The 23,407-nt window shown below is 38.2% G+C and overlaps 1 protein-coding gene across 3 annotated transcripts in view; it reads right to left on the reverse strand.

Moving 5' to 3' along the window:
- The window catches only part of OCA2 (OCA2 melanosomal transmembrane protein), a 285,968-nt gene that overhangs the window by 152,037 nt on the left and 110,524 nt on the right, over positions 1–23,407 (reverse strand). For all 3 annotated transcript variants that reach the window (XM_027554353.1, XM_027554352.1, XM_027554354.1), the window contains one exon: positions 13,869–14,001. In XM_027554353.1, the coding sequence (XP_027410154.1) occupies positions 13,869–14,001 (133 nt within the window). The remainder of the gene's footprint in view (positions 1–13,868; positions 14,002–23,407) is intronic.

Below are 23,407 nucleotides of genomic sequence, written 5' to 3' on the forward strand. Positions count from 1 at the left end.
AATCTGAGGCCAATTCCTCTGGGAAAGCATACAACCCACCTCAGACTGTACCAATGTCCATCAAGTCTCTATTGTCACAGGCACTCCCTGGTGCATCCAAATTGTGGCTGCCATGTCCTCCCCACTTCTCAGCCTGAGTGAACAAATGAGCCTCAATAAGCCTTGGCCTTCGCTGCTTTGAGGCTAGGCAGGGAACAGACAGTGAACTTTAGGGGAAACTGTGAACTTTAGGAGTAAGTACTAACTGAAGTAAGGCCACATCTGAGACTGAGCTGACCACATACTGCCCACAACAGGTCCAGAGACCTTCCTAGAAATATTGGAGGACTTTGGTATGAGTCTCGCTGGGTGTTCTGGGCTGCTGAGTGTTGCCTTCAGCAAAAGTCTCGGGGTTTGGTCGTCTATGCTGTGTGGCTTGTGAGGTCTTGGAGTTCCAGTAAGGGGTCAGGCCTGAACCCCTGAGGTGGGAGACTCAACTCCAGGATTTTGATCCACCAGAGAACTCCTGACCCCAGGAAACATTAACAGGCAAGAGCCTGTTATGGGCCTCTCAACACTAAGGCCAAGGCCAGTAAACTTCAGTGCCAGATGCCCCACACCACATCTTAAGCAAAATAGGAATATAACTCTGCACATTTATAGACAGGCTGCCCAGAGCCATACCAAACCCACAGATACCCCAAAACTCACTACTGGATATGGCACTGCCCTTCAGAGAGACAAGATCGAGCTCCATTCACCAGAACACAGGCATGTCTCCCAACCAGGAAATCTCCAGAAGGTACTGGTACAACCCCACCCACGGGGGCAGACTCCACAGTTAAGAGAAATTATGTCCTTCCAGCCTACAGAAAGGAGACCCCAAACATAGTAAATTAAACAAAATGAAAAGACAGAGAAAGATGCAGCAGATGAAAGAACATGGTAAAAATCCACAGGACCAAACAAATGAAGACAAACTGGCAGTCTACAACAAAAATAATTCATAGTAATGATAGTAAAGATGATCCAGAATCTTGAAAATAAAATGGAGGCATGGATACATAGACTGGAGGCACAGATCAGGAAGATACAAGAAATGTTTAACAAAGACCTAAAAGAATTAAAGAATAAACAATTAACAAAAACAAACAAACAAACAAACCAAAAAAGAATTAAATAATAAACAATAACCCGGTGTACGAGACAGCAAAAGAGACACTGATGTATAGAACAGTCTTATGGACTCTGTGGGAGAGGGAGAGGGTGGGAAGATTTGGGAGAATGACATTGAAACATGTAAAATATCATGTAAGAAACGAGTTGCCAGTCCAGGTTCGATGCACAATACTGCATGCTTGGGGCTAGTGCACTGGGACGACCCAGAGGGATGGTATGGGGAGGGAGGAGGGAGGAGGGTTCAGGATGGGGAACACATGTATACCTGTGGCAGATTCATTTTGATATTTGGCAAAACTAATACAATTATGTAAAGTTTAAAAATAAAATAAAATTTTAAAAAATAAATAAATAAACAATGAACAACACAGTAACTGAGATTAGAAATACACTGTCGGGGAGCTAACTGTAGAGTAATTGAGGCAGAAGAAAAAATAAGTGAACTGGAAGGTAAAATGCTGAAAACAGCTGAAGCAGAAAAAAATAAAAAGAAATGAGAACAGTCTCAGAGACCTCTGGGACAACATTAAGTATAACAACATTAGAATCATAGGGGTCCCAGAAGAAGAAGACAAAAGGAAAGGGCATGAGAAAATATTTGAGGCTATTATAGTCAAAAAATTCCCTACAATGAGAAAGGAAATAGCTACCTAAGTCCAGGAAGCCCAGAGAGTCCCACACAGAATAAACCCAACGAGAAACATGCCAAAACACATATTAATCAAACTAACAAAAATTAAACACAAAAAACAAATATTGAAAGCAGCAAGGGAAAAGCAACATATAACATACAAGGGGATCCCCATAAAGCTAAGAGCTGATCGATCTTTCAACAGAAACTCTGCAGGCCAGACGGGAATGGCAGGATATACTTAAAGTGATGAAAGGGAAAAACCTACAACCAAGCAAGGCTCTCATTCAGATTTAAAGGAGAAATCAAAAGCTTTCCAGACAAGCTAAAGTTAAGAGAATTCAGCACCACCAAACCAACTCCAAAACAAACGCTAAAGGAACTTCTCTAGACAGGAAACATAAGAAGGAAAGGCATACAAAACAAACACAAAGCAACAAAGTGATGGATGAAAGCATTGGTTTTCAGTTGTGTCCTACTCTTTGTGACTGCATGAAATGTAGACCACCAGGCTCCTGTATCCATGGGATTTCCCAGGCAAGAATACTGAAGTGGGTTGCCATTGCCTTCTCCAGTGGATCTTCCCAACCCAATGATTGAACCCAGGTCTCCTGCACTGTAGACAGATTCTTTACAGTCTGAACCACAAGGGAAGATTCAGAATCATATATATAAATAAATTGGCTAAACACTCCAACCAAAAGATTCAGATTGGATAAATGGATACAAAACCAAGATATGTGCTATGTACAAGAGACCCAACTCAAACCTAAGGACACATACAGACTGAAAGTGAGGATCTAAAAAAAGGTATTCCATGCAAATGGAAATCAACAGGAAGTGGAAATAGCAATACTCATGCTAGATAAAATAGACTTTATAAAAAAGACTGTTTCAAGAGACAAAGAAGGACATTACATAATGATCAAGGCATCAACCCAAGAAAAGGATAAAATGATTATTAAGTATATGTACCCAAAATAAGAGCACCCAACACATAAGGAAAATGCCAGCAACTATTAAAATGGTAAACCAACAGTAACACAATAATAGTGGGGGGACTTTAATACCCCATTCACACCAGTTGACAGATTACCCAGAAAGAAAATTCATAAAGAAATACAAGCTTTATTTTTTTTGCTCCAGTATACTTTTAATATTAAAACTTTTAAAAATTGAATATAGCTCATTATTATATTAGTTTCAGGTATACAACATAGTGATTCAATGTTTTTGTACTCTTTAGTTAAAGTTATTAAAAACAATGGCTCTATTTCCCTATACTGTACAATATATCTTTGTTGCTTATTTATTTTATACAGAGTTCAATTCATTTTAGTTGTTCAATTGTGTCTGACTCTTTGTAACCCCATGGACTGCAGCATGCCAGGCCTCCCTGTCCGTCATCATCTACAGTGATTTTGGAGCCCCCCAAAATAAAGTCTGCCACTGTTTGCCCATCTATGTGCCATGAAGCGATGGGACCGGAAGCCATGATCTTAGTTTTCTGAATGTTGAGCTTTTAAGCCAACTTTTTCACTCTCTTCTTTCACTTTCATTGAGGCTCTTTAGTTCTTCTTTAAATGATACATTTGACAAGTTTGACCAATTGACATTTACAGGCATTTCATTCAAAATCAATAGATTTCACTTTTTCTCAATTGCACATGGAACATTCTCCAGCATAGATCAGATCTTGGGACACAAATCAAGCCATGGTAAATTTTTAAAAATTGAAATAATTCTAATCATCTTTTCTGACCACAACACTATAAGATTAGATAACAACATCAGGAGAAAAATCTATTAATCAAAAAAAAAAAAAACACCAACACATGGAAGCTAAACAATACTTTTCTGAATAACCAACAAGTCACTGAAGAAATCAAAAAGCAAATCAAAATATGGATAGAAGCAAAAGACGGTGAAAACATGACAACTCAAACGTACTGGACACAGTAAAAGCAGTGATAAGAGGGAAGTTTATAGCAATATAAGCATACCTCAAGAAATAAGAAATATCAAATAAACAAGCTAATCTTACACCTAAAGCAATTAGGAAAAGAACAACAACAACAAAAATTCCGAAGTTAGTAGAAGGAAAGAAATCATAAAGAATCAGAGCAGAAATAAATGAAGGAGACAATAGCAAAGATCAATAAAACTAAAAACTGGCTTTGGGGAAAAGATAAAATTTACAAACTGTTAACCAGACCCATCAAAAGGGAGAAGACTCAAATCAATAAAATCAGAAATTCAAAAGGAGAAGTTACAACAGAAAACACAGAAATACAAAGGCTCACAAGAGACTACTATGAGCAACTATATACCAATAATATGGACAACCTGGAAAAACGGACAAATTCTTAGAAAAGTAGAACCTTCTAAAACTGAACCAAAGAAATAAAAAATATGAATAGACCAATCAGAAACATGGAAATCAAAACTAAAATCAAAAATCTTTCAACAAAAAGTCCAGGGCCAGATGGCTTGACAGGCAAATTCTGCCAAAAGTTTAGAGAAAAGCTAACATCTATCCTGCTCAAACTGTTCCAGAAAATTGCAGGAGAAAGAAAACTCCCAAACTCATTCTACAAGGCCACCATAACCCTAACACCAAAACTAAACAAAGATGCCACAAAAAAAGAAAATTACAGGCCAATATCACTGATGAACATTGATATAAAAATCCTCAACAAAATTCCAGTAAACAGAATCCAACAACACATTAACAAGATGATCAAGCCAGCTTTATCCCAGAGATGCATGGATTCTTCAATACATGCTATCTGATACACCATATAACATATTGAAAGGTAAAAATAATATGATCATCTTAATAGATGCAGAGAAAGCCTTTGACAAGATTCAACACTCATTTCTGATAAAAGCTTTCCAGAAAGTAGGCATAGAAGGAACATACCCCAACATCATAAAAGCCATATACAGTGAACCCACAGCAACCATTATCTTCAATGGTAAAAGATCAAAAACCATGTCCTCCATAATCAAGAATAAGACAAGGGTGCCTATTCTCACCACTTTTATTCAACATAGTTTTGGAAGTCCTAGCCACAGCAATCAGAAAAGAAAGAGAAATAAAAGGAATCCAGACTGGAAATGAAGTAAAACTCTCATTGATTGCAGATGACATGATTTTCTACATTGAAAACCATAATGATGCCACCAGAAAATTACTAGAGTTAATAAATATTATAAAAACCACAGGATATAAAATTAATATACATAAATTCCTTGCATTCCTATATACTAACAATGAAAAATCAGAAAGTGAAATTAAGGAAGCGATCCTATGCATCTCTGCAACAAAAAGAATAAAATACCCAGCAATAAACCTACCTAAAGAGACAAAAGTTTTGTATGCAGAAAACTCTAAGACACTGATGAAAGAGCTCAAACACACCACAAACAAATGGAGAGATATACAATGTTGGAAGAATCAATATACAAGGTTGGAATCAACATACAAGGTTGTGAAAATGACTATACATACTACAAAATGCTATCTACAGATACAATGTGATCCCTATCAAATTACTAATGGTATTCTTCACAGAACTAGAACAAAAATTTTCACAATTTGTATGGAAGCACAAAAGAACTCGAATAGCCAAAGCAATCTTGATAAAGAAGAATGGAGATGGAGGAATCAACCTTTCTGACCAGATTATACTACAAAGCTACAGTCATCATGACAGTATGGTACTGCCACAAAAACAGAAATATAGACCAACTGAACAAGATAGAAAGCCCAGAGATAAACTTAGTCCCAAGTACCTTACCTTTGACAAGGAAGGCAAGAATATACAATGGAGAGAGACAGCCTCTTCAATAAGTGGTATGGGATAACTGGACAGCTGCACGTGAAAGGATGAAACTAGAACACCTCCTAATCCCACACACAAAGATAAACTCAAAATGGGCTAAAGGCTTAAATATAAGGCTAGACACTATAAAGCTCTTAGAAAAAAAGCATAAGCAGTACATTCTGACATATATCACAGCAAGTTCCTCTTTGACCCACCTCCTAGAAAATGGAAATAAAAACAGAAATAAACAAAAGGAATTTAATTAAATTTAAGAGCTGCACAATGAAGGTAACAGTTAGCAAGATTGAAAGACAACCCTCAAAACAGGAGAAAATAATTTCAAATGAAACAACTGACAAAGAGTTAATATCCAGACTATATAAGCAGCTCATAGAGGTCAAATTGCCAAGATCTGTTGAATCATAGAAAAAGCAAGAGAATTCCAGAAAAATATCTACTTCTGCTTCATTGACTATGCTAAAATCTTTGATTCTGTGGATCACAACAAACTGTGGAAAATTATTCAAGAGATGGGAATACTAGATCACCTTACCCTCCTCCTAAGAAATCTGTATGGAGGTCAAGAAGCAAGAGTTAGAACTATACATGGGACAATGGACTGGATCAAAATTGGGAAAGGGGTATGTAAAGGCTGTATATTGTCAGCCTGCTTATTTAACTTATATGCAGAGTACATAATGCAAAATGTCAGGCTGGATGAAGCACAGGCCAAAATCAAGACTGTTGGAAGAAATATCAATAAACTTAGATATGCAGATGACATTACCCTTATGGCAGAAAGCATAGAGGAACTAAAGAGCCTCTTGATGAAGGTGAAAGAGGAGAGTGAAAAAGCTGGCTTAAAACTCAACATTCAAAGATCATGGTTCTGGTCCTATCACTTCATGGCAAATAGATGGAGAAACAGTGGAAACAGTGACGGACTTAATTTTCTTGGGCTCCAAAATCATTGCAGATGGTAACAGCAGCCATGAAATTAACAGACATTTGCTCCTTAGAAGAAAATCTACAACAAGCCTAGACAGAGAATTAAAAACCAAAGACATTACTTTTCCAGCAAAGGTCCGTCTAGTCAAAGCTATGGTTTTTCCAGTAGTCATGTATGGATGTGAGAGTTGGACCATAAGGAAAGCTGAGCACCAACGAATTGATGCTTTTGAACTGTGATGTTGGAGAAGACTCTCAAGAGTCCCTTGGACTGCAAGGAGGTCAAATTAGTCAATTCTAAAGGAAATCAGACATGAATATTCATTGGAAGGACTGATGCTGAAGCTGAAGCTCCAATACTTTGGCCACCTGATGTGAAGATCTGATTCATTAGGAAAGACCCTTATGCTGGAAAAGTCTGAAGGGAGGAGGAGAAGGGAATGACAGAGGATGAGATGATTGGAAGGCATCACCGACTCAATGGACATGAGTTTGAGCAAGCTCCAGGAGATGGTGAAGGACATGTAAGCCTGGCATGCTACAGTCCATGGGGTCCCAAAAAGTTGGACACAACTGAGCAACTAAACAACAATGTGATCCAGCAATCCCATTCTTGGACATATATCTAGAAGAGATGAAAACTCTAATTCTAAAAGATATATGCATAACCAAGGCCTGGAAACAATCCAAGTGTGTATCAACAGATAATTGGTAAGAAGATGTGGTGTATATATATTTATAATGGTATATTACTCAGCCATAAAAGAGAATGAAATATTGCCATTTGCAGCAACATGGACATAGAGAATATTGTACTAAGTGAAGAAAGATAAAGAAAAAATATTATAGAATATTTGTGAAATCTTGAGAGTCCCTTGTACTGCAAGGAGATCCAACCAGTCCATTCTGAAGGAGATCAGTCCTGGGTGTTCTTTGGAAGGAATGATGCTGAAGCTGAAACTCCAGTACTTTGGCCACCTCATGCGAAGAGTTGACTCATTGGAAAAGACTCTGATGCTGGGAGGGATTGGGGACAGGAGGAGAAGGGGACGACAGAGGATGAGATGGCTGGATGGCATCACCGACTCCATGGATGTGAGTTTGAGTGAACTCCAGGAGTTGGTGATAGACAGGGAAGCCTGGCGTGCTGCAATTCATGGGGTCGCAAAGAGTCAGACACAACTGAGTGACTGAACTGAACTAAACTGAACTGAAATATTATTTGTGGAAACTAAAAATAATACAAATAAATCTATATGCAAATCAAACAGATTCAGACATAGAAAATAAACTTATGGTCATCAAAAGAGAAGAGGAGGGGGAGACATAAATTAGGAGTATGGGATTAACAGATACACACTACTATGCATAAAAGAGATAAGGAACTGTATCTGTTTAATACAGGGAACTACACTCCATATCTTATAATAAACTAATGGAAAATAATCTGAGTATATATATATATATATATATATTTCCATATGTAACTGAATCACTTTCCTGTTAACTGAAACTATACACAATATTGCAAATCAGCTATACTTCAATTTTAAAAGTTCTATAGCTATTAAAGGATAATGAAAAACTATTATAAACAATTTTAGAATAATTCTTTCAACAACTGAGTTTGAACAGGGACAAATTCCTTTAAAGGTGGAAACCACCAGTGAGCCCTCATGAAGAAACAGATAACATTAATAGCTAGCCTATATCTGTTAAAGAATCGGTATTTGTAGTTAAAAACTAGAAGGGAAGGAGAGAGGGAGAGAGGGAAGAAGAAATCAAGGGAGATAGGGGTGTAAGAATGGAGGGAAGGAGGTTCAACTCTAAAATATCCTGGCAAACGTTTAAGGTAAAATGTAATAGCAATTTTATACCATCTCTTCCCAAAAGCTAAAGAGGAGGGTATACTTATATATTCCTCATTTGCTGTCATTTTGAGGACAGCAAAAAGTATACATTTTAAGAGAGGATATTACACACAAATATCCCTAATGTACACAAATATAAAAAATTCTATATACAATATCAGAAAGCATCATGAGTTGATATTTGATTACCAGAGGGGCATACTCTGGTGATTATTTGTGCTTTTCAACAAATAAGTCAAATTCTCTCCCATGTTGATCACTTGGCAGGCTGACTCAACCCAGCCCCTGCAACTGGTGGAGCCTAGTGACAGTCAGGACAGTCAGGAGGAGTCATTCAGTGGCAGAGTGGAACATATGGTTCTCTCTTTGGTCTCTATGATGACAAGCAGTTCACAGCGCTAAGAACCACTGATCAGCAAGGCACTGTAATCCCACACCAGACATTAGGCCATCAGTAGAGTTACTAAGATTTCAGGGCTACCTTTTCTTGTAGTATTAATTCACTTCAGTTCAGTAGCTCAAACGTGTCCAACTCTTTGTGACCCAGACCCCTTGGACTGCAGCACAGCCAGGCTTCACTGTCCATCACCAACTCCCAGAGCTTGCTCAAACTCATGCCCATTGAGTCAGTGATGGCATCCAACCATTTCATCCTCTGTCATGCCCTTCTCCTCCTGCCTTCAGTCTTTCCCAGCATCAGGGTCTTTTCCAATGAGTCAGTTATTGCATCAGATGGCTTGGAGCTTCAAGCTTCAGCATGAGTCCTTCCAATGAATATTCAGGAATGATTTCCTTTAGGATGGACTGGTTGGATCTCCTTGCAGTCCAAGGGACCCTCAAGAGTCTTCTCCAACACCACAGTTCAAAAGCACCAATTCTTTGGTGCTCAGCTGTCTTTATAATCTAACTCTCATATCCATATGTGACTACCAGAAAAACTATGGATTTGACTAGATGGATCTTTGTCAGCTAAGTAGTATCTCTGCTTTTTAAAATGCCGTCTAGGTTGGTCATAGCTTTTCTTCCAAGGAGCGAATGTCTTTTAATTTCATGGCTGCAGTCACCACCCGCAGTGATTTTGGAGCCCAAGAAAATAAAGTCTCTCACTGTTTCCATTCTTTCCCCATCTATTTGTCATAAAGCGATGGGAATAAATGCCATGATCTTAATTTTTTGAATGTTGAATTTTAAGCCAACTTTTTCACTCTCCTCTTTCACTTTCATCAAGAGGCTAATTAGTTCTTCACTTTATGCCATAAGGGTGGTGTCATCTATATATCTGAGGTCATTGATATTTTTCCTGGCAATTTTGATCCCAGCTTGTGCTTCATCCAGCCCAGCATTTCACATGATGCACTCTGCATATAAAGTAAATAAGCAGAGTGACAATATACAGACTTTACATACTTCTTTATCAATTTGGAGCCAGTCCATTGTTCCATGTCCAGTTCTAACTGTTGCTTCTTGAGCTGCATACATATTTCTCAGGAGGCAGGTAAAGTGGTCTGGTGGTATTCCCATCTCTTGAAGAATTTTCCACTGTTTGTTGTGATCCACACAACAAATGGTGTAATCACTAAAGCAAAAGTAGATGTTTTTCTGGAACTCTCTTGCTTTTTCGATGATCCAACAGATGCTGGCAATTTGATCTCTGGTTCCTCTGCCTTTTCTAAATCCACCTTGAAATCTGGAAGTTTGTGGTTCACGTACTGTTGATGTCTTGCTTGGAGAATTTTGAGCCTTACTTTTCTAGTCTATGCAGGAGAGTTTTGAGCATTACTTTGCTAGTCTATACAATCAGCAAAACAAGACCAGGAGCTGACTGTGGTTCAGATCATGAGCTCCTTATTGCAAAATTCAGACTTAAATTGAATAAAGTAGGGAAAACCACTAGACCATTCAGTTCAGTTCAGTTCAGTCGCTCAGTCGTGTCCGATTCTTTGTGACCCCATGAATTGCAGCACGCCACGCCTCCCTGTCCATTACCAACTCCTGGAGTTCACTCAGACTCATATCCATCAAGTCAGTGATGCCATCCAGCCATCTCATCCTCTGTCGTCCCCTTCTCCTCCTGCCCCCAATCCCTCCCAGCATCAGAATCTTTTCCAATGAGTCAACTCTTCACATCAGGTGGCCAAAGTACTGGAGTTTCAGCTTTAGCATCATTCCTTCCAAAGAAATCCCAGGGCTGATCTCCTTCAGAATGGACTGGTTGGATCTCCTTGCAGTCCAAGGGACTCTCAAGAGTCTTCTCCATTCAGGTATGTCCTAAATCAAATCCCTTATGATTATATAGTGGAAGTGACAAATAGATTCAAGGGATTAGATCTGATAGAGTGCCTGAAGAACTATGGATGGAGGTTCAGGACATTGTACAGGAGGCAGTTATCAAGACCATGCCCAAGAAAAAGAAATACAAAAAGGCAAAATGGTTGTCTGAGGAGGCCTTACAAATAGCTGAGAAAAGAAGAGAAGTGAAAGACAAAGGAGAAAAGGAAAGATATACTCATTTGAATGCAGAGTTCCAAAGAATAGCAAGGAAAGATAAGAAAGCCTTCCTCAGTGATCAATGCAAAGAAGAAGAGGAAAACAATAGAATGGGAAAGACTAGAGACCTCTTCAAGAAAATTAGAGATACCACGGGAACATTTCATGCAAAGAAGAGCACAATAAAGGACAGAAACTAACAGAGGCAGACAATATTAAAAGGTGGAGAGAATACACAGAAGAACTATACAAAAAAGAGCTTCATGACCCAGATAACCACAATGGTGTGATCACTCAACTAGAGCCAGACATCTTGGAATGCGAAGTCAAGTGGGCCTTAGGAAGCATCACTATGAACCAAGCTAATGGAGGTGATGGAATTCCAGTTGAGCTATTTCAAATCCTAAAAGATAATGTTGTTAAAGTGCTGCACTCAATAAGCCAGCAAATTTGGAAAACTCAGCAGTGACCACAGGACTGGAAAAGGTCAGTTTTCATTCCAGTCCCAAAGAAAGGCCATGCCAAAGAATATTCAAGCTGTAGCATAGCCAAGATATTCTGACATGTTTTGGACTAATCACAGACCTGCTGAATCTGTAGTTATACCAAGCAATTCAAAATCAGAGATCCCTATACCCAATGGAGGCTCAGAGCGATTGCTCTGGATCTGCGCAGTTCACTGTGTGCTGATGTACAGCCTGTGTTGCCCTTACCATAGGGTTCCAGCATTATCCATATTCCAACCATTATATCCCACTTCCCTCGAAGCTTCCCTCAGCTCCTTATCCATGATGAGTAAAGGAATCAATACACAGATTTTTTTTCTATGTTTCTAAATCAGTATGTCCAAGTTAATCTCAAGATAAGACTTTCCAGAAGAGTTTATTCATAGCACAGATTTCCTGGGGTGGGCCTGATAATCTGTATATATAACAATTATTTTTGAGTAATTCTGATCACCAGCAAGGTGGAAGGATGTTGGAGAGGAAGGAGGTGCAACTGTGCCCACACAAGCTTCTAAAGACAGATTAGCCATTGTGATTGATTAGTTTCCCTAGCTCTCCATTGGTATGACCCTTTCCATTAGAAAACTAAAGCTACATATTAAGTTACCCCACTTTACATATACTTGTTGATGATAAAACATTTTGAATACCTCTTACTGATTGCTATGGTTTGAATTGTGTCCCCCTGAAATTCATGTGTTGAAGTCCTAACCTCTAGTACCTCAGAATGTGATCTTTTTTGGAAATAGGGTCACTGCAGATATAATTAGTTAAGGTGAAGTCATTAGGATGGCCCCAAATCCAAGATGACTGGTGTCCTCACAAATGGGGAAATGTGGACACAGACACACATAGGAAGAATGCCATGTTAACATGAATATGCATACATGCTCAGTCGCTCAGTCGTGTCCGACTCTTTGCAAATCTATGGACTGTAGTCCACCAGGCTCCTCTGTCCATGGAATTTTCCAGGCAAGAATACTGGAATGGGTTGCCATTTCCTAAGCCAGAGAATCTTCCTGACCCAGGAATTGAACCCATGTCACTTGAGTCTCCTGTATTGGCAGGTGGATTCTTTACCACTGGCACCACCTGGGAAGCCATGAATATGAATATGGTTTTTTTCTCAAGAAAATCACATACTCTGCTCTGCAAACCACCAGGGTGAGTAATTATCACTGTTATTAAGAAAACACATTCTTCCTAAAGGAAGTAAACTATGTTACATGGCAGAAATCTTCCATGGCCCAGGAAGCAGCCAAAAAGACTATTCCATTTGGCCCCCAGCATCTGTGCCTATGTCCCCTTCCTTCCCTCCAGCCCCCATCCTGGAACCACCCGCCACAGTTTTGGGCTTCTTTGGTGAGGCCCATTCCTATGTCTACACAAGCTGCCCACTTGTCTTACACCTATACAGCCTTCACTAAGGGCTAGGCCAAGAGGCTGCCCGGAAATCCCTGTTGATTGCTTGAATAAGTACCACTTTTATATCTACAAGGGCACTCCAATTTTTGTGCAATCAATAAATATTGTCTAGAATAGAAATTTCTGCTTATCGTTCCATTTATCTGGTAGAAGTGGGTGATTCAATTCTACTAGGAACAAGCTGGTTTTATATAGATGACTTGAGAAGATGTATATGACATTTTCCTAGTTAGAACAAAAACAGTTAAATTCTGAACACAAAAGTCACCCAGGAAAGAAAGGCAGATCTACCACATAAAGTCACCATCTAATGAGCAGGAAGGCTGGTGAGAACACACTTAGATTCCCAGCCATTGATACAGAAATGGGAATTGATTGCATTTATTTCACATGCTAGCAAGATTATGCTCAAAATCCTTCAAGCTAGGCTTCAGCAGTACCTGAACCGAGAACTTCCAGATGTACAAGCTGGATTTAGAAAAATTTCAAAATAACATTTACTTCTGCTTCATTGACTACAATAAGGCCTTTGACTGGGTGGATCACAACAACTGTGAAATATTCTTAAAGAGATGAGAATACCAGACCACCTTACCTGCCTCATGAGAAGCCCATATGCAGCACAAAATGCAACAGTTAGAACCAGACATGAAGCAACAGAGTGGTTCAAAAATATAGACTACAATCAATATGCTCTGCTATTTGTATTAAATACAGGTGGTTCGATGCTATCATGACATGCAAACTGTATCCAGTGGACATTGCTTCCTACATGTAACCACATTTCATTCTATAGAAAACTAAAGAGGCACAGTTCATGGATTTAAAGCCCCTGAAAGTGCCTACAAGGAGGCAGACAGGGACATCCTAGTGTGCAGCATCCCAATCATGGATACTTCCCTGGTATTCTGCATGGCATTAACGTCCTGTCTTTTTGTGGCAACCTCCCCCAGAAAAAAATAATATTGTGTTAGTAAACTCTGAAGCTGTATGAGGAGGTGCTTCTACTCACCAACAATCTCACTGGGTTCCTTGTTATAGAGCTTTTTGTTCCAGTAAAGGAGTCTGAGGAGTGGAAAGGAGAACAAGAGAACGAAGCAAATCCCAGCAAACATGTGTGCTGTAAACCCAGCGAAGTCCAGACCCTGGAAACAGGAAAAGAGATGTGAAACCACAGGCAGCACAGGCACAACCTCATGGCAGGGCCCAGGAAAGTCTGAGATCAAGGGCTGGGGAACCTACACAAAGCCCACAGAATAGGTACTCTTCACTGCAGTTTTGCAAACATTCAAGATTTGTTTCTTTCATAATAAAAAACCAATTATTACCTGAATGACAAGCAACCTTAGAAGGAAACAAAAACAGGTCATCACATCTTATCCCAACCTTAGCTGGTTCTACTTCACCACTATACTGACATGTCCCCTGGGATCCGGTGAAACAGGACTGAGGAAGACAAAACATAAAGCTATCATTGCTATATATAAAATAGATAACCAACAAGAACTTATTGTTATAACACCAGGAACTATGCTTGGTATTTTATAATAACTTATAAGGCAAAAGAACCTGAAGCAATATATATGTATATATAACTGAACCATGTTGCTATACACCTGGAACTTACACAATGTTGTAAATGAACTATACTTCAATTTAAAAGAAAAAAAAAGACTATGAGGCAATATTCATCTATTTGAAGGTAAACTGCACTTTCTTAAACACTTCATTTAAGTCACTGCTATCGATACGAAAGAGCATCGCCATGCCTGGAAAGCACAGTCCTCCACAGGTCACCTAGTGGCCATCAGGGCTGAAGAACCCCAAGCTGTCCCAACCAGCCTCAAGGGTCCCAGGCAGGAGCCCTCTCCTTCCCCTCGCAATTCCTTTGCCTGTCTCTGGGCTCTTTTCCACAGTCAGCTGCTGAGGATATTTTTGTTGTTGGATGAAATCTCCACTAGGTTGATTTGTAAGGGAATAAGTCAGCAACAATATTGGTCAGTTTTTTCCTTTTGTTTTCACTGTGCTTAAACATTCAGCAAATACATGTGACACCCTCTGAGACCCTTGCAGGACAGATGAGGTTGTTGTCCCCATGAACTGGGCTATGAGAACCAGTTTCTCACTGGCAGGAACTCCTGGACCACTGATCCACAAAACAGGGTCAGAGGCACAATGGCAGAACATTGGGGGAGACTCCCAGGCAGGACCAGTGGGGTGAATGGGGTGTAAAGAAAGTAGGTCCCAGGGACACTAGTGACAAACTTGAGAAACCATTCCCAAGGCAGCAGTCAGGAAGGTCATCTTCTAAAGGCCTGTGTTGGAAGGAGTGAATTAAATATTAATTATTGTTGCTGGGAAATATTGAGGGCAAGAGGAGAAGAGGGCAACAGAGGATGAGATGGTTGGGTAGCATCACTGCCTCAATGGACATTAGTTTGAGCAAACTCCAGGAGATGGTGAAGGACAGGGAAGCCTGGCATGCTATAGTTCATGGAGTCTCAAAGAGTCAGACACTGAACAACAAATTATTGTTTATTAAAACTTACTTTATATTTGACCTGAAACCATTTATAACATTGCTAAAGATAAAACACAACTTAGAAACCATTATCACAACTTACAACCATGAGTAAGTTGTGTCAAAATTTAGGCTTGCCAGTGTACAATGATCTGAAGTTCTTAATCTCTTGCAGTTTATCTGCACATCCAGTGGTTGCCCTTGAAAATAGCATCTGAATGACAGATGGAATTATGTGAGGCTGATCATATACAGATAGCAGGGAAATCTATGAAGAGCTGGGACTCATGGCATGCTTTCAATGGCCATTAGAATTCACTGCGTTTCTGAGGATATCACCGTGGATGTTGTGTCTTTAGAATGCATGCCCCAAATATCTTTTTTTAAAGAGGTCCAAAACACTTTTTAAATGAAAATCATTTCATTTGTTTTAAAATCAGGAACAAAATAGGAAAGAAGATAGCTTAAAATATATTAATGTATTTCTTGTGTATGAATTCAGTCATGAAATGTAATTAATATTTTTTGAAGGGAGGAGCTCATGAAGGCCAAAGTACTTATATCCTGAATAATTATGGGTCCCTTTGGAACACAATACATGTGTTCCCCACTTTTTGAAATTTCACTTTATGCCACTTTGCTTTTACAAAAGACCTACATTAGTACCTGTTTTCACTAAGGAAGAAATCTGAAGAGGATTTTTGCTTTTAGGAAAACAAATGATTGTTTTCTCATCAATTCTTTGGTGCTTAGCTTTCTTTGTAGTCCAGCTCTCACATCCATACATGACTACTGGAAAAACCATAGATTTGACTAGACGGATCTTTGTCAGCAAAGGAATATGCTTTTCAATATGCTGTCTAGGCTGGTCATAGCTTTTCTTTCAAGGAGCAAACGTCTTTTAATTTCATGGCTGCACTCACCAACTGCAGTGATTTCAGAGCCCAAAAAAATAGTCTGACACTGTTTCCATTCTTTCCCCATCTATTTGCCATGAAGCAATGGGACCATTGCTAAGAATGCCATGATCTTAGTTTTCTGAATGTTGAGTTTTAAGCCAACTTTTTCACTCTCCTCTTTCACTTTCATCAAGAGGCTCTTTAGTCCTTCTTCGCTTTCTGCCATAAGGGTGCTGTCATCTGCATATCTGAGGTTATTGATATTTCTCCTGGCAATCTTGATTCCAGCTTGTGCTTCTTCCAGCCCAGCATTTCTCATGATGCACTCTGCATATAAGTTAAATAAGCAGGGTAACAATATACAGCCTTGACATACCTCTTTCCCAATTTGGAACCAGTCCATTGTTCCATGTCCAGTTCTAACTGTTGCTTCTTGACCTGCATACAGATTTCTCAGGAGGCAGGCCAGGTGGTCTGGTACTCCCAACTCTTTCAGAATTTTCTGCAGTTTGTTGTGATCCACACAGTCAAAGGCTTTGGTGTAATCACTAAAGCAGAAGTAGATTTTTTTTTTTTTTTTTTGAATGCTCTTGCTTTTTCTATGATCCAGTGGAAATTGGAAATTTGACCTCAGATTTCTCTGCCCTTTCTAAATCCAGCTTAAACATCTGGAAGTTCACAGTTTATGTATGGTTGAAGTCTGGCTTGGAGAATTTTGAGCACTGCTTTGCTAGCCTATGAGATGAGTGCAATTGTGTGGTAGTTTGAACATTTTTTTGCATTGCCCTTCTTAGGGATTGCAATGAAAACTAAACTTTTCCAGTCCTGTGGCCACTGCTGAGTTTTCCAAATTTGCTGGCATATTGAGTGCAGCACTTTAAAAGCATAATCTTTTAGGATCTCAAATAGCTCAACTGGAATTCCATCACCTCCACTAGCTTTGTTCATAGTGATGCTTCCTAAGGCCCACTTGACTTCACATTCCAGGATCACATTCTAGGAAAGTGATCACACTGTCATGTGTGATCATGAAGATCTTTTTTGATAGTTCTGTGTATTCTTGCCACCTCTTCTTAATATCTTCTGCTTCTGTTAGGTTCATGCCATTTCTGTCCTTTATTCTGTCCATTTCTACCCATCTTTGCATGAAATGTTCCCTTGGTATTACTAATTTTCTTGAAGTGATCTCTAGTCTTTCCCATTCTATTGTTTTCCTCTATTTCTTTGCACTGACCACTGAGGAAGGCTTTCTTATCTCTCTTTCTATTCTTTGGAACTCTGCATTCAAATGAGTATATCTTTCCTTTTCTCCTTTGCCTTTCACTTTTGTTCTCTCAGCTATTTGTAAGGCCTCCTCAGACAACCATTTTGCCTTTTTCCATTTTGCCTTTTGCACGAATTCCACCCATAGTTCTTCAGGCACTCTGTCTATCAGATCTAATCCCTTGAATCTATTTGTCATTTCCACTACATAATCATAAGAGATTTGATTTAGGTTGTATCTGAATGGTGTAGTGTTTTTCCCTACTTTCTTCAGTTTAAGTCTGAATTTTGCAATAAGGACTTCATGCCACAGTCAATTCCTGGTCTTGACTTTGCTGACTGCATAGAACTTCTCCATCTTTGGCTGCAAAAAATATAATCAATCTGATTTTGGCATTGACCATCTGGTGATGTCCGTGAGTAGTCTTTTTCCTATACCCTCTCTAAAATTTACCGTTTGTAGGCTTTTCGATGATGGCTATTCTAAACTGTGTAAGGTGATATCTCATGGCAGTTTTGAGTTTCTCTAATAATTAACGAGCATCTTTTCAGTCCCTATTAGTCATCTGTAATGTCTTCTTCGGAGAAATGTTGTTTAGGTCTTCTGTCCATTTTTTGACTGGATTGTTTGCTTTTTTTGATATTGATCAGCATGAGCTACCTGTAAATTTTTTATTAATCACTTGATGTTGCTTAGTCACTAAGTCATGTCCGATTCTTTGTGACCCCATGAACTGCAGCACGCCAGGTTTCCTTGTCCTTCACTATCTCCTGGAGTTCACTCAAACTCAAGTCCACTGAGTTAGTGATGCTCTCTAATCATCTCATTCCCTGCCACCCCATTCTCCTCTTGTTGATTGTATCATTTACAAACATTTTCTACCATTCAGTGTCTTTTCATTGTCTTTTCATTATGCTTATGGTTTCCTTTGCTGTGAAAAAAAAAAAAAAACTTTTAAGTTTAATTAGGTCTCATTTCTTTACTTTTGCTTTTATTTCCATTACTCTAGGAAACAAATCAAAAAAGATACTGCTGCAATTTATGTCAGAGAGTGTTCTGCCTATATTTTCCTTTAAGAGTTTTATAGCATTCAATTAAAGCATTCAAAATCTTTAATACATTTTAGGTTTATTGTTGTATATAGTGTTCAACAAAGTTCTAATTTCATTTTTCACATTTAGCTGTTCAATTTTCCAAGCACCACTTACTAAAGAGACTGTCTTTTCTCCATGGCAGTCTTGCCTTCTTTGTTGTAGGTTAATTGACCATAGGTGTGTGGGTTTATTTCTTGACTCTTTATCTTGTTTTATTTATCTATATTTCTGTTTTTGTGCCAGTACCATACTGTCTTGATTACTATAACTTTTTAGCATAATCAGAAGTCAGGAAATCTGATTCTGCCAGCTCCATTTTTCTTTCTCAGGATTGCTTTGACTATTTGGGGATTTTTGTGTTTCTATACAAACTTAAAATTTTTTTGGTCTAGTTCTGTGAAAAATACTACAGCAAATTTGATAGGGATTTCATTGAATCTGTAGATTGCTTTGGGTAGAATAGTCATTTTGACAATATTGAATCTTCCAATCCAGGAATATGGGCTATCTTTCCATCTGTTAGTGTCATCTTCAATTTCTTTTATCTGTATCTTATAGTTTTCAAAGCACATGTCTTCTGCCTCCTCAGAAAGGTTTATTCCTAGATATTTTATTCATTTTCATGTGATGGCAAGTGAGACTGTTTCCTTGATTTCTCTTCCTGATTTTTCATTGTTAGTGTATAAGAAATGCAACAGACTTGGGTGTATTTATTTTGTATACCACAACTTCACAAATTCATTGATGAGCTCTAGTATTCTGCTAGCATCTTAAGGATTTTGTATGTGCAGTATCATGTCATCTGCAAATAATGACAGTTTTACATCTTCTTTTACAATTTGGATTCCTTTTATTTCCTTTTAACCTCTGATTGCCATGGTTAGGACTTCCCAAACTATGTTGAATAAAATTGAAAACAGTGGATATCCTTGTCTTGTTCCTGATCTTAGAGGAAATGCTTTCAGCTTTTCTCATTTGAGAATGATGTTTGCTGTGGGGTAGTCATATACGGCCTTTGTTATATTGAGGTATGTTCTCTCTATATGCCCATTTTCTTGAGAGTTTTTGTCATAAATGGGTGTTGAAATTTATCAAAAGCTTTTTCTGCGCCTATTAAGATGGTTGTATGACTTTTATTCTTCAATGGTTAATGTTAAATCAGTTAAACCACACTGATCGATTTGCAGATATTGAGAAATCCTTGAATTCCTGAGATAAATCCTACTTGATGATCGTGTGTGGTTCTTTAAATGTATTGTTAGATTCTGTTTGCTAGTATTCTGTTGAGGATTTTTGATCTATGTTCATCAGTGATATTGGCCTATAATTTCTTTTTTGTGGTATCTTTGTCTAGTTTTGGTATCAGAGTGATAGTGGCCTCACAGAATGAGTTCCAGTGTTCCTTCTGCAATTTTTTGGAAGAGTTTCAGAAGAATAGGTATTAAGTCTTTACGTGTTTGGTAGAATTTGCCTGTGAAGTCATCTGGTCCTGGACTTTTATTAGTTGGGATTTTTTAAATCATAGCTTCAATCCCAATACTTATGATTGGTCTATTCATATTTTTTTATTTCTTCCACATTCAGTCTTGGAAAATTATACCTAAGAATTTATCCATTTCTTTTTTCATTTTATTGGCATACAGTTACTCGTAGTAGTCTCTTATCGTTTGTATTTCTGTGGTGTCATTTATAACTTCTCTTTCTTCATTTCCGATTTTGTTGATTTGAGCCCTATCCCAACTTCTCTTAATGAGTCTGGCTAAAGGTTTATCAATTTTGTTTATCTTTTCAAAGAACCAGCTTTTAGTTTCATTGATCTTTTCTATTATTTTCTTTGTCTATATTTCATTTACTTCTGCTTTGGTCTTTATGATTTCTCTCCTGCTACTAACATTGGATTTTGTTTGTTCTTTCTCTAATTGCTTTAGATATAAGAGACAGGTTATGTTGTTTTTAGGTGATTTAACAGATTTTTCTTGTTTCCTGAGGTAAGGTTGTATTGCTATAAACTTCCCTCTTTGAACTGCCTTTGCTGTGTCCCACAGATTTTGGATCATTGTGTTTTCATTTTCATGTCTCTAGGCATTTTTTTTTCCTCCTCTCTTTGATATCTTCAGTGATCCATTGGTTGTTTAGTAGCATATTGTTTAGCCCCCATGTGCTCATGATTTTTTCAGTTTTTTCTTGTAGTTGATTTATAATCTCATAGCTTGAATTTGGAAAAGATGCTTGCTATGATTTCAATTTTCTTAAATTTGCCAAGGATTGATTTGTGGCCCAAATGTGATCTATCCTGGAGAATGTTCCATGTGCACTTGATAAGAATGTATATTCTGCTGCTTTTGGATGGAATGCTCTAAAAATATCGATTAAGTCCAACTGGTCTAGTGAGTCATATAAAAACTGTTTCCTTACTGATTTTCTATCTGGATGATCTGTCCATTGATAAAAACGGGGTGTTAAAACTCCCCACTATTTTTGTGTTACTGTCAATTTCTCCTTTTATGGCTTTGCCTTTATGGCTTCTCCTTTTATGTATTTGCCTTATACAAAAAAGGTCTTAATGACTTGGATAGCCACAAAGATGTGGTCACTCACCTAGAGCCAGACATGTTGGAGTGTGAAGTCAAGTGGGCCTTAGGAAACATTACTACAAACAAAGCCAGTGGAGGTGATGGAATTCTGGCTGAGCTATTTAAAATCCTAAAAGATGATGCTATTAAAGTGCTGCACGCAATATATCAGCGAATTTGGAAAACTCTGTGGTGGCCAAAAAAAGAATGGAAAAGGTCAGTTTTCATTCCAATCCCAAAGAAGGGAATGTCAAAGAATTTTCAAACTACTGTATAATTATACCCATTTCACATGCTAGCTAGGTTATGCTCAAAATCCTTCCAGCTATATTTCAACAGTACATCAACTGTGAACTTCCAGATGTATAAGCTGCATTTCAAAGAGGCTGAGGAACCAGAGATCAAATGGCCAACATTTGTTGGATCATGGAGAAAGCAAGGGAGTTCCATAAAAAATTTACTTCTGCTTCATTGACTATGCTAAAACCTTGACTATGAGGATCACAACAAACTGAAAATTCTTTAAAAGATGAGAATACCAGACCACCTTACCTGTCTTCTGAGAAACCTGTATGTGGGTCAAGAAGCAACAGTTAGTACCGGACATGGAACGACGGACTGGTTCCAAATTGGGAAAGGAGGACATCAGGGCTGTATATTGTCACCCTGCTTATTTAACTTCTACACAAAGTACATCACACAAAACGCCAGGCTGGTTGAATCACAAGCTGGAATCAAGACTGCCAGGGGAACTATCAACAACCTCAGATATACATATGATACCATTCTAAAGGCAGAAAGTGAAAAGGAACTAAAGAGCCTCTTGATGAGGGTGAAGGAAAATGAAAAAGCTGGCTTGAAACTCAACATTAAAAAAACTAAGATCCTGGCCTGTCCCATGACAAATAGATGGGGCAAAAGTGGAAACAATGATAGATTTTATTTCCTTGGGCTCCAAAATCACTGTGGACAGTGACTACAGCCTTGAAATTAAAAAATGCTTGCTCCTTGGAAGGAACATTATGATAAGCCAAGCAAGGCAGCATATTAAAAAGCAAGATATCATTTTGCTAACATAGATCCATGTAGTCAAAGCCATGGTTTTTCCAGTAGTCATGTAGAGATGTGAGAGTCGAACTATAAATAAGGCTGAGAACCAAAGAGTTGATGCTTTCCAACTGTGGTGCTGGAGAAGACTATTGAGAGTCCCTTGGACTGAAAGGAGATTAAAACCAGTCAATTCTAAAGAAAATCAACCCTGAATATTCATTGGAAGGACTTTTGCTGAAGTTGAAGCTTCAGTTGAAGTGCCAATCAACTTCAGCAATACTCCGACTCTGGATTACTCATTGGAAGGACTATTGCTGAAGTTGATGTGAAGAGCCAACTCATTGGAAAAGACCCTGATGCTGGGAAAGAGTGAAGGGATGACAGAGGATAAGATGGTTAGATAGCATTACCAACTCAATGCACAGGAAACTCCAGGAGATAATGAAGGACAGGGAAGCCTGACGTGCTGCAGTCCATGGTGTTGCAAAGAGTCAAACACGACTTAGCGACTGAACAACAAAATTTGCCTTATATACTCCTATGCTAGGATGCTCCTAGCTCCTATGCTAGGTGTATACATATTTACAACTGTTACACTATTTTCTTGGATTGTTCCTTTGATTATTATGTAGTGTCTTTTTTGTCTCTGGTAACAGGTCTTTATTTTGTCTGATATGAATATTTACTTGAGGTTTCTTTTTATTTCAATTTACATGGTATACATTTTCCATCCCCTCACTTTCATTTTTTTATGCCTCCTTAGATCTGAAGTGGGCCTCTTATAGACAGCATATATATGGGTCTATATATGGATCTTATTTTGCATCCATTCTATAGGAGGATGTCTTCTGGTTGAAGCATTTAATCTATTTATAATGAAGCAATTATCAACATATATTTTATTGTCATTTTAATTGTTTTGGATTTGTTTTTATAAGTCTTTTTTCTTCCCTTCCTCTTTTGCTCTTTTCTCTTATGACCTAATGACTAACTGTAGTGTTGTTTTTGGATTCTTTTTTCTTTTTTGTCGTATATCTATTGTGTATATTTGGTTTGTAGTTATGAGGTTTTGATATCACAGTCTATATATATTCAAGATTATTTTAAGTTGCTGGTCTTTTCATTTCAAATGCATTTCCTATATCCTGCA

This window comes from Bos indicus x Bos taurus, chromosome 2 (assembly GCF_003369695.1).
Source record: "Bos indicus x Bos taurus breed Angus x Brahman F1 hybrid chromosome 2, Bos_hybrid_MaternalHap_v2.0, whole genome shotgun sequence".
NCBI classification, from domain to species: Eukaryota; Metazoa; Chordata; class Mammalia; order Artiodactyla; family Bovidae; genus Bos; species Bos indicus x Bos taurus.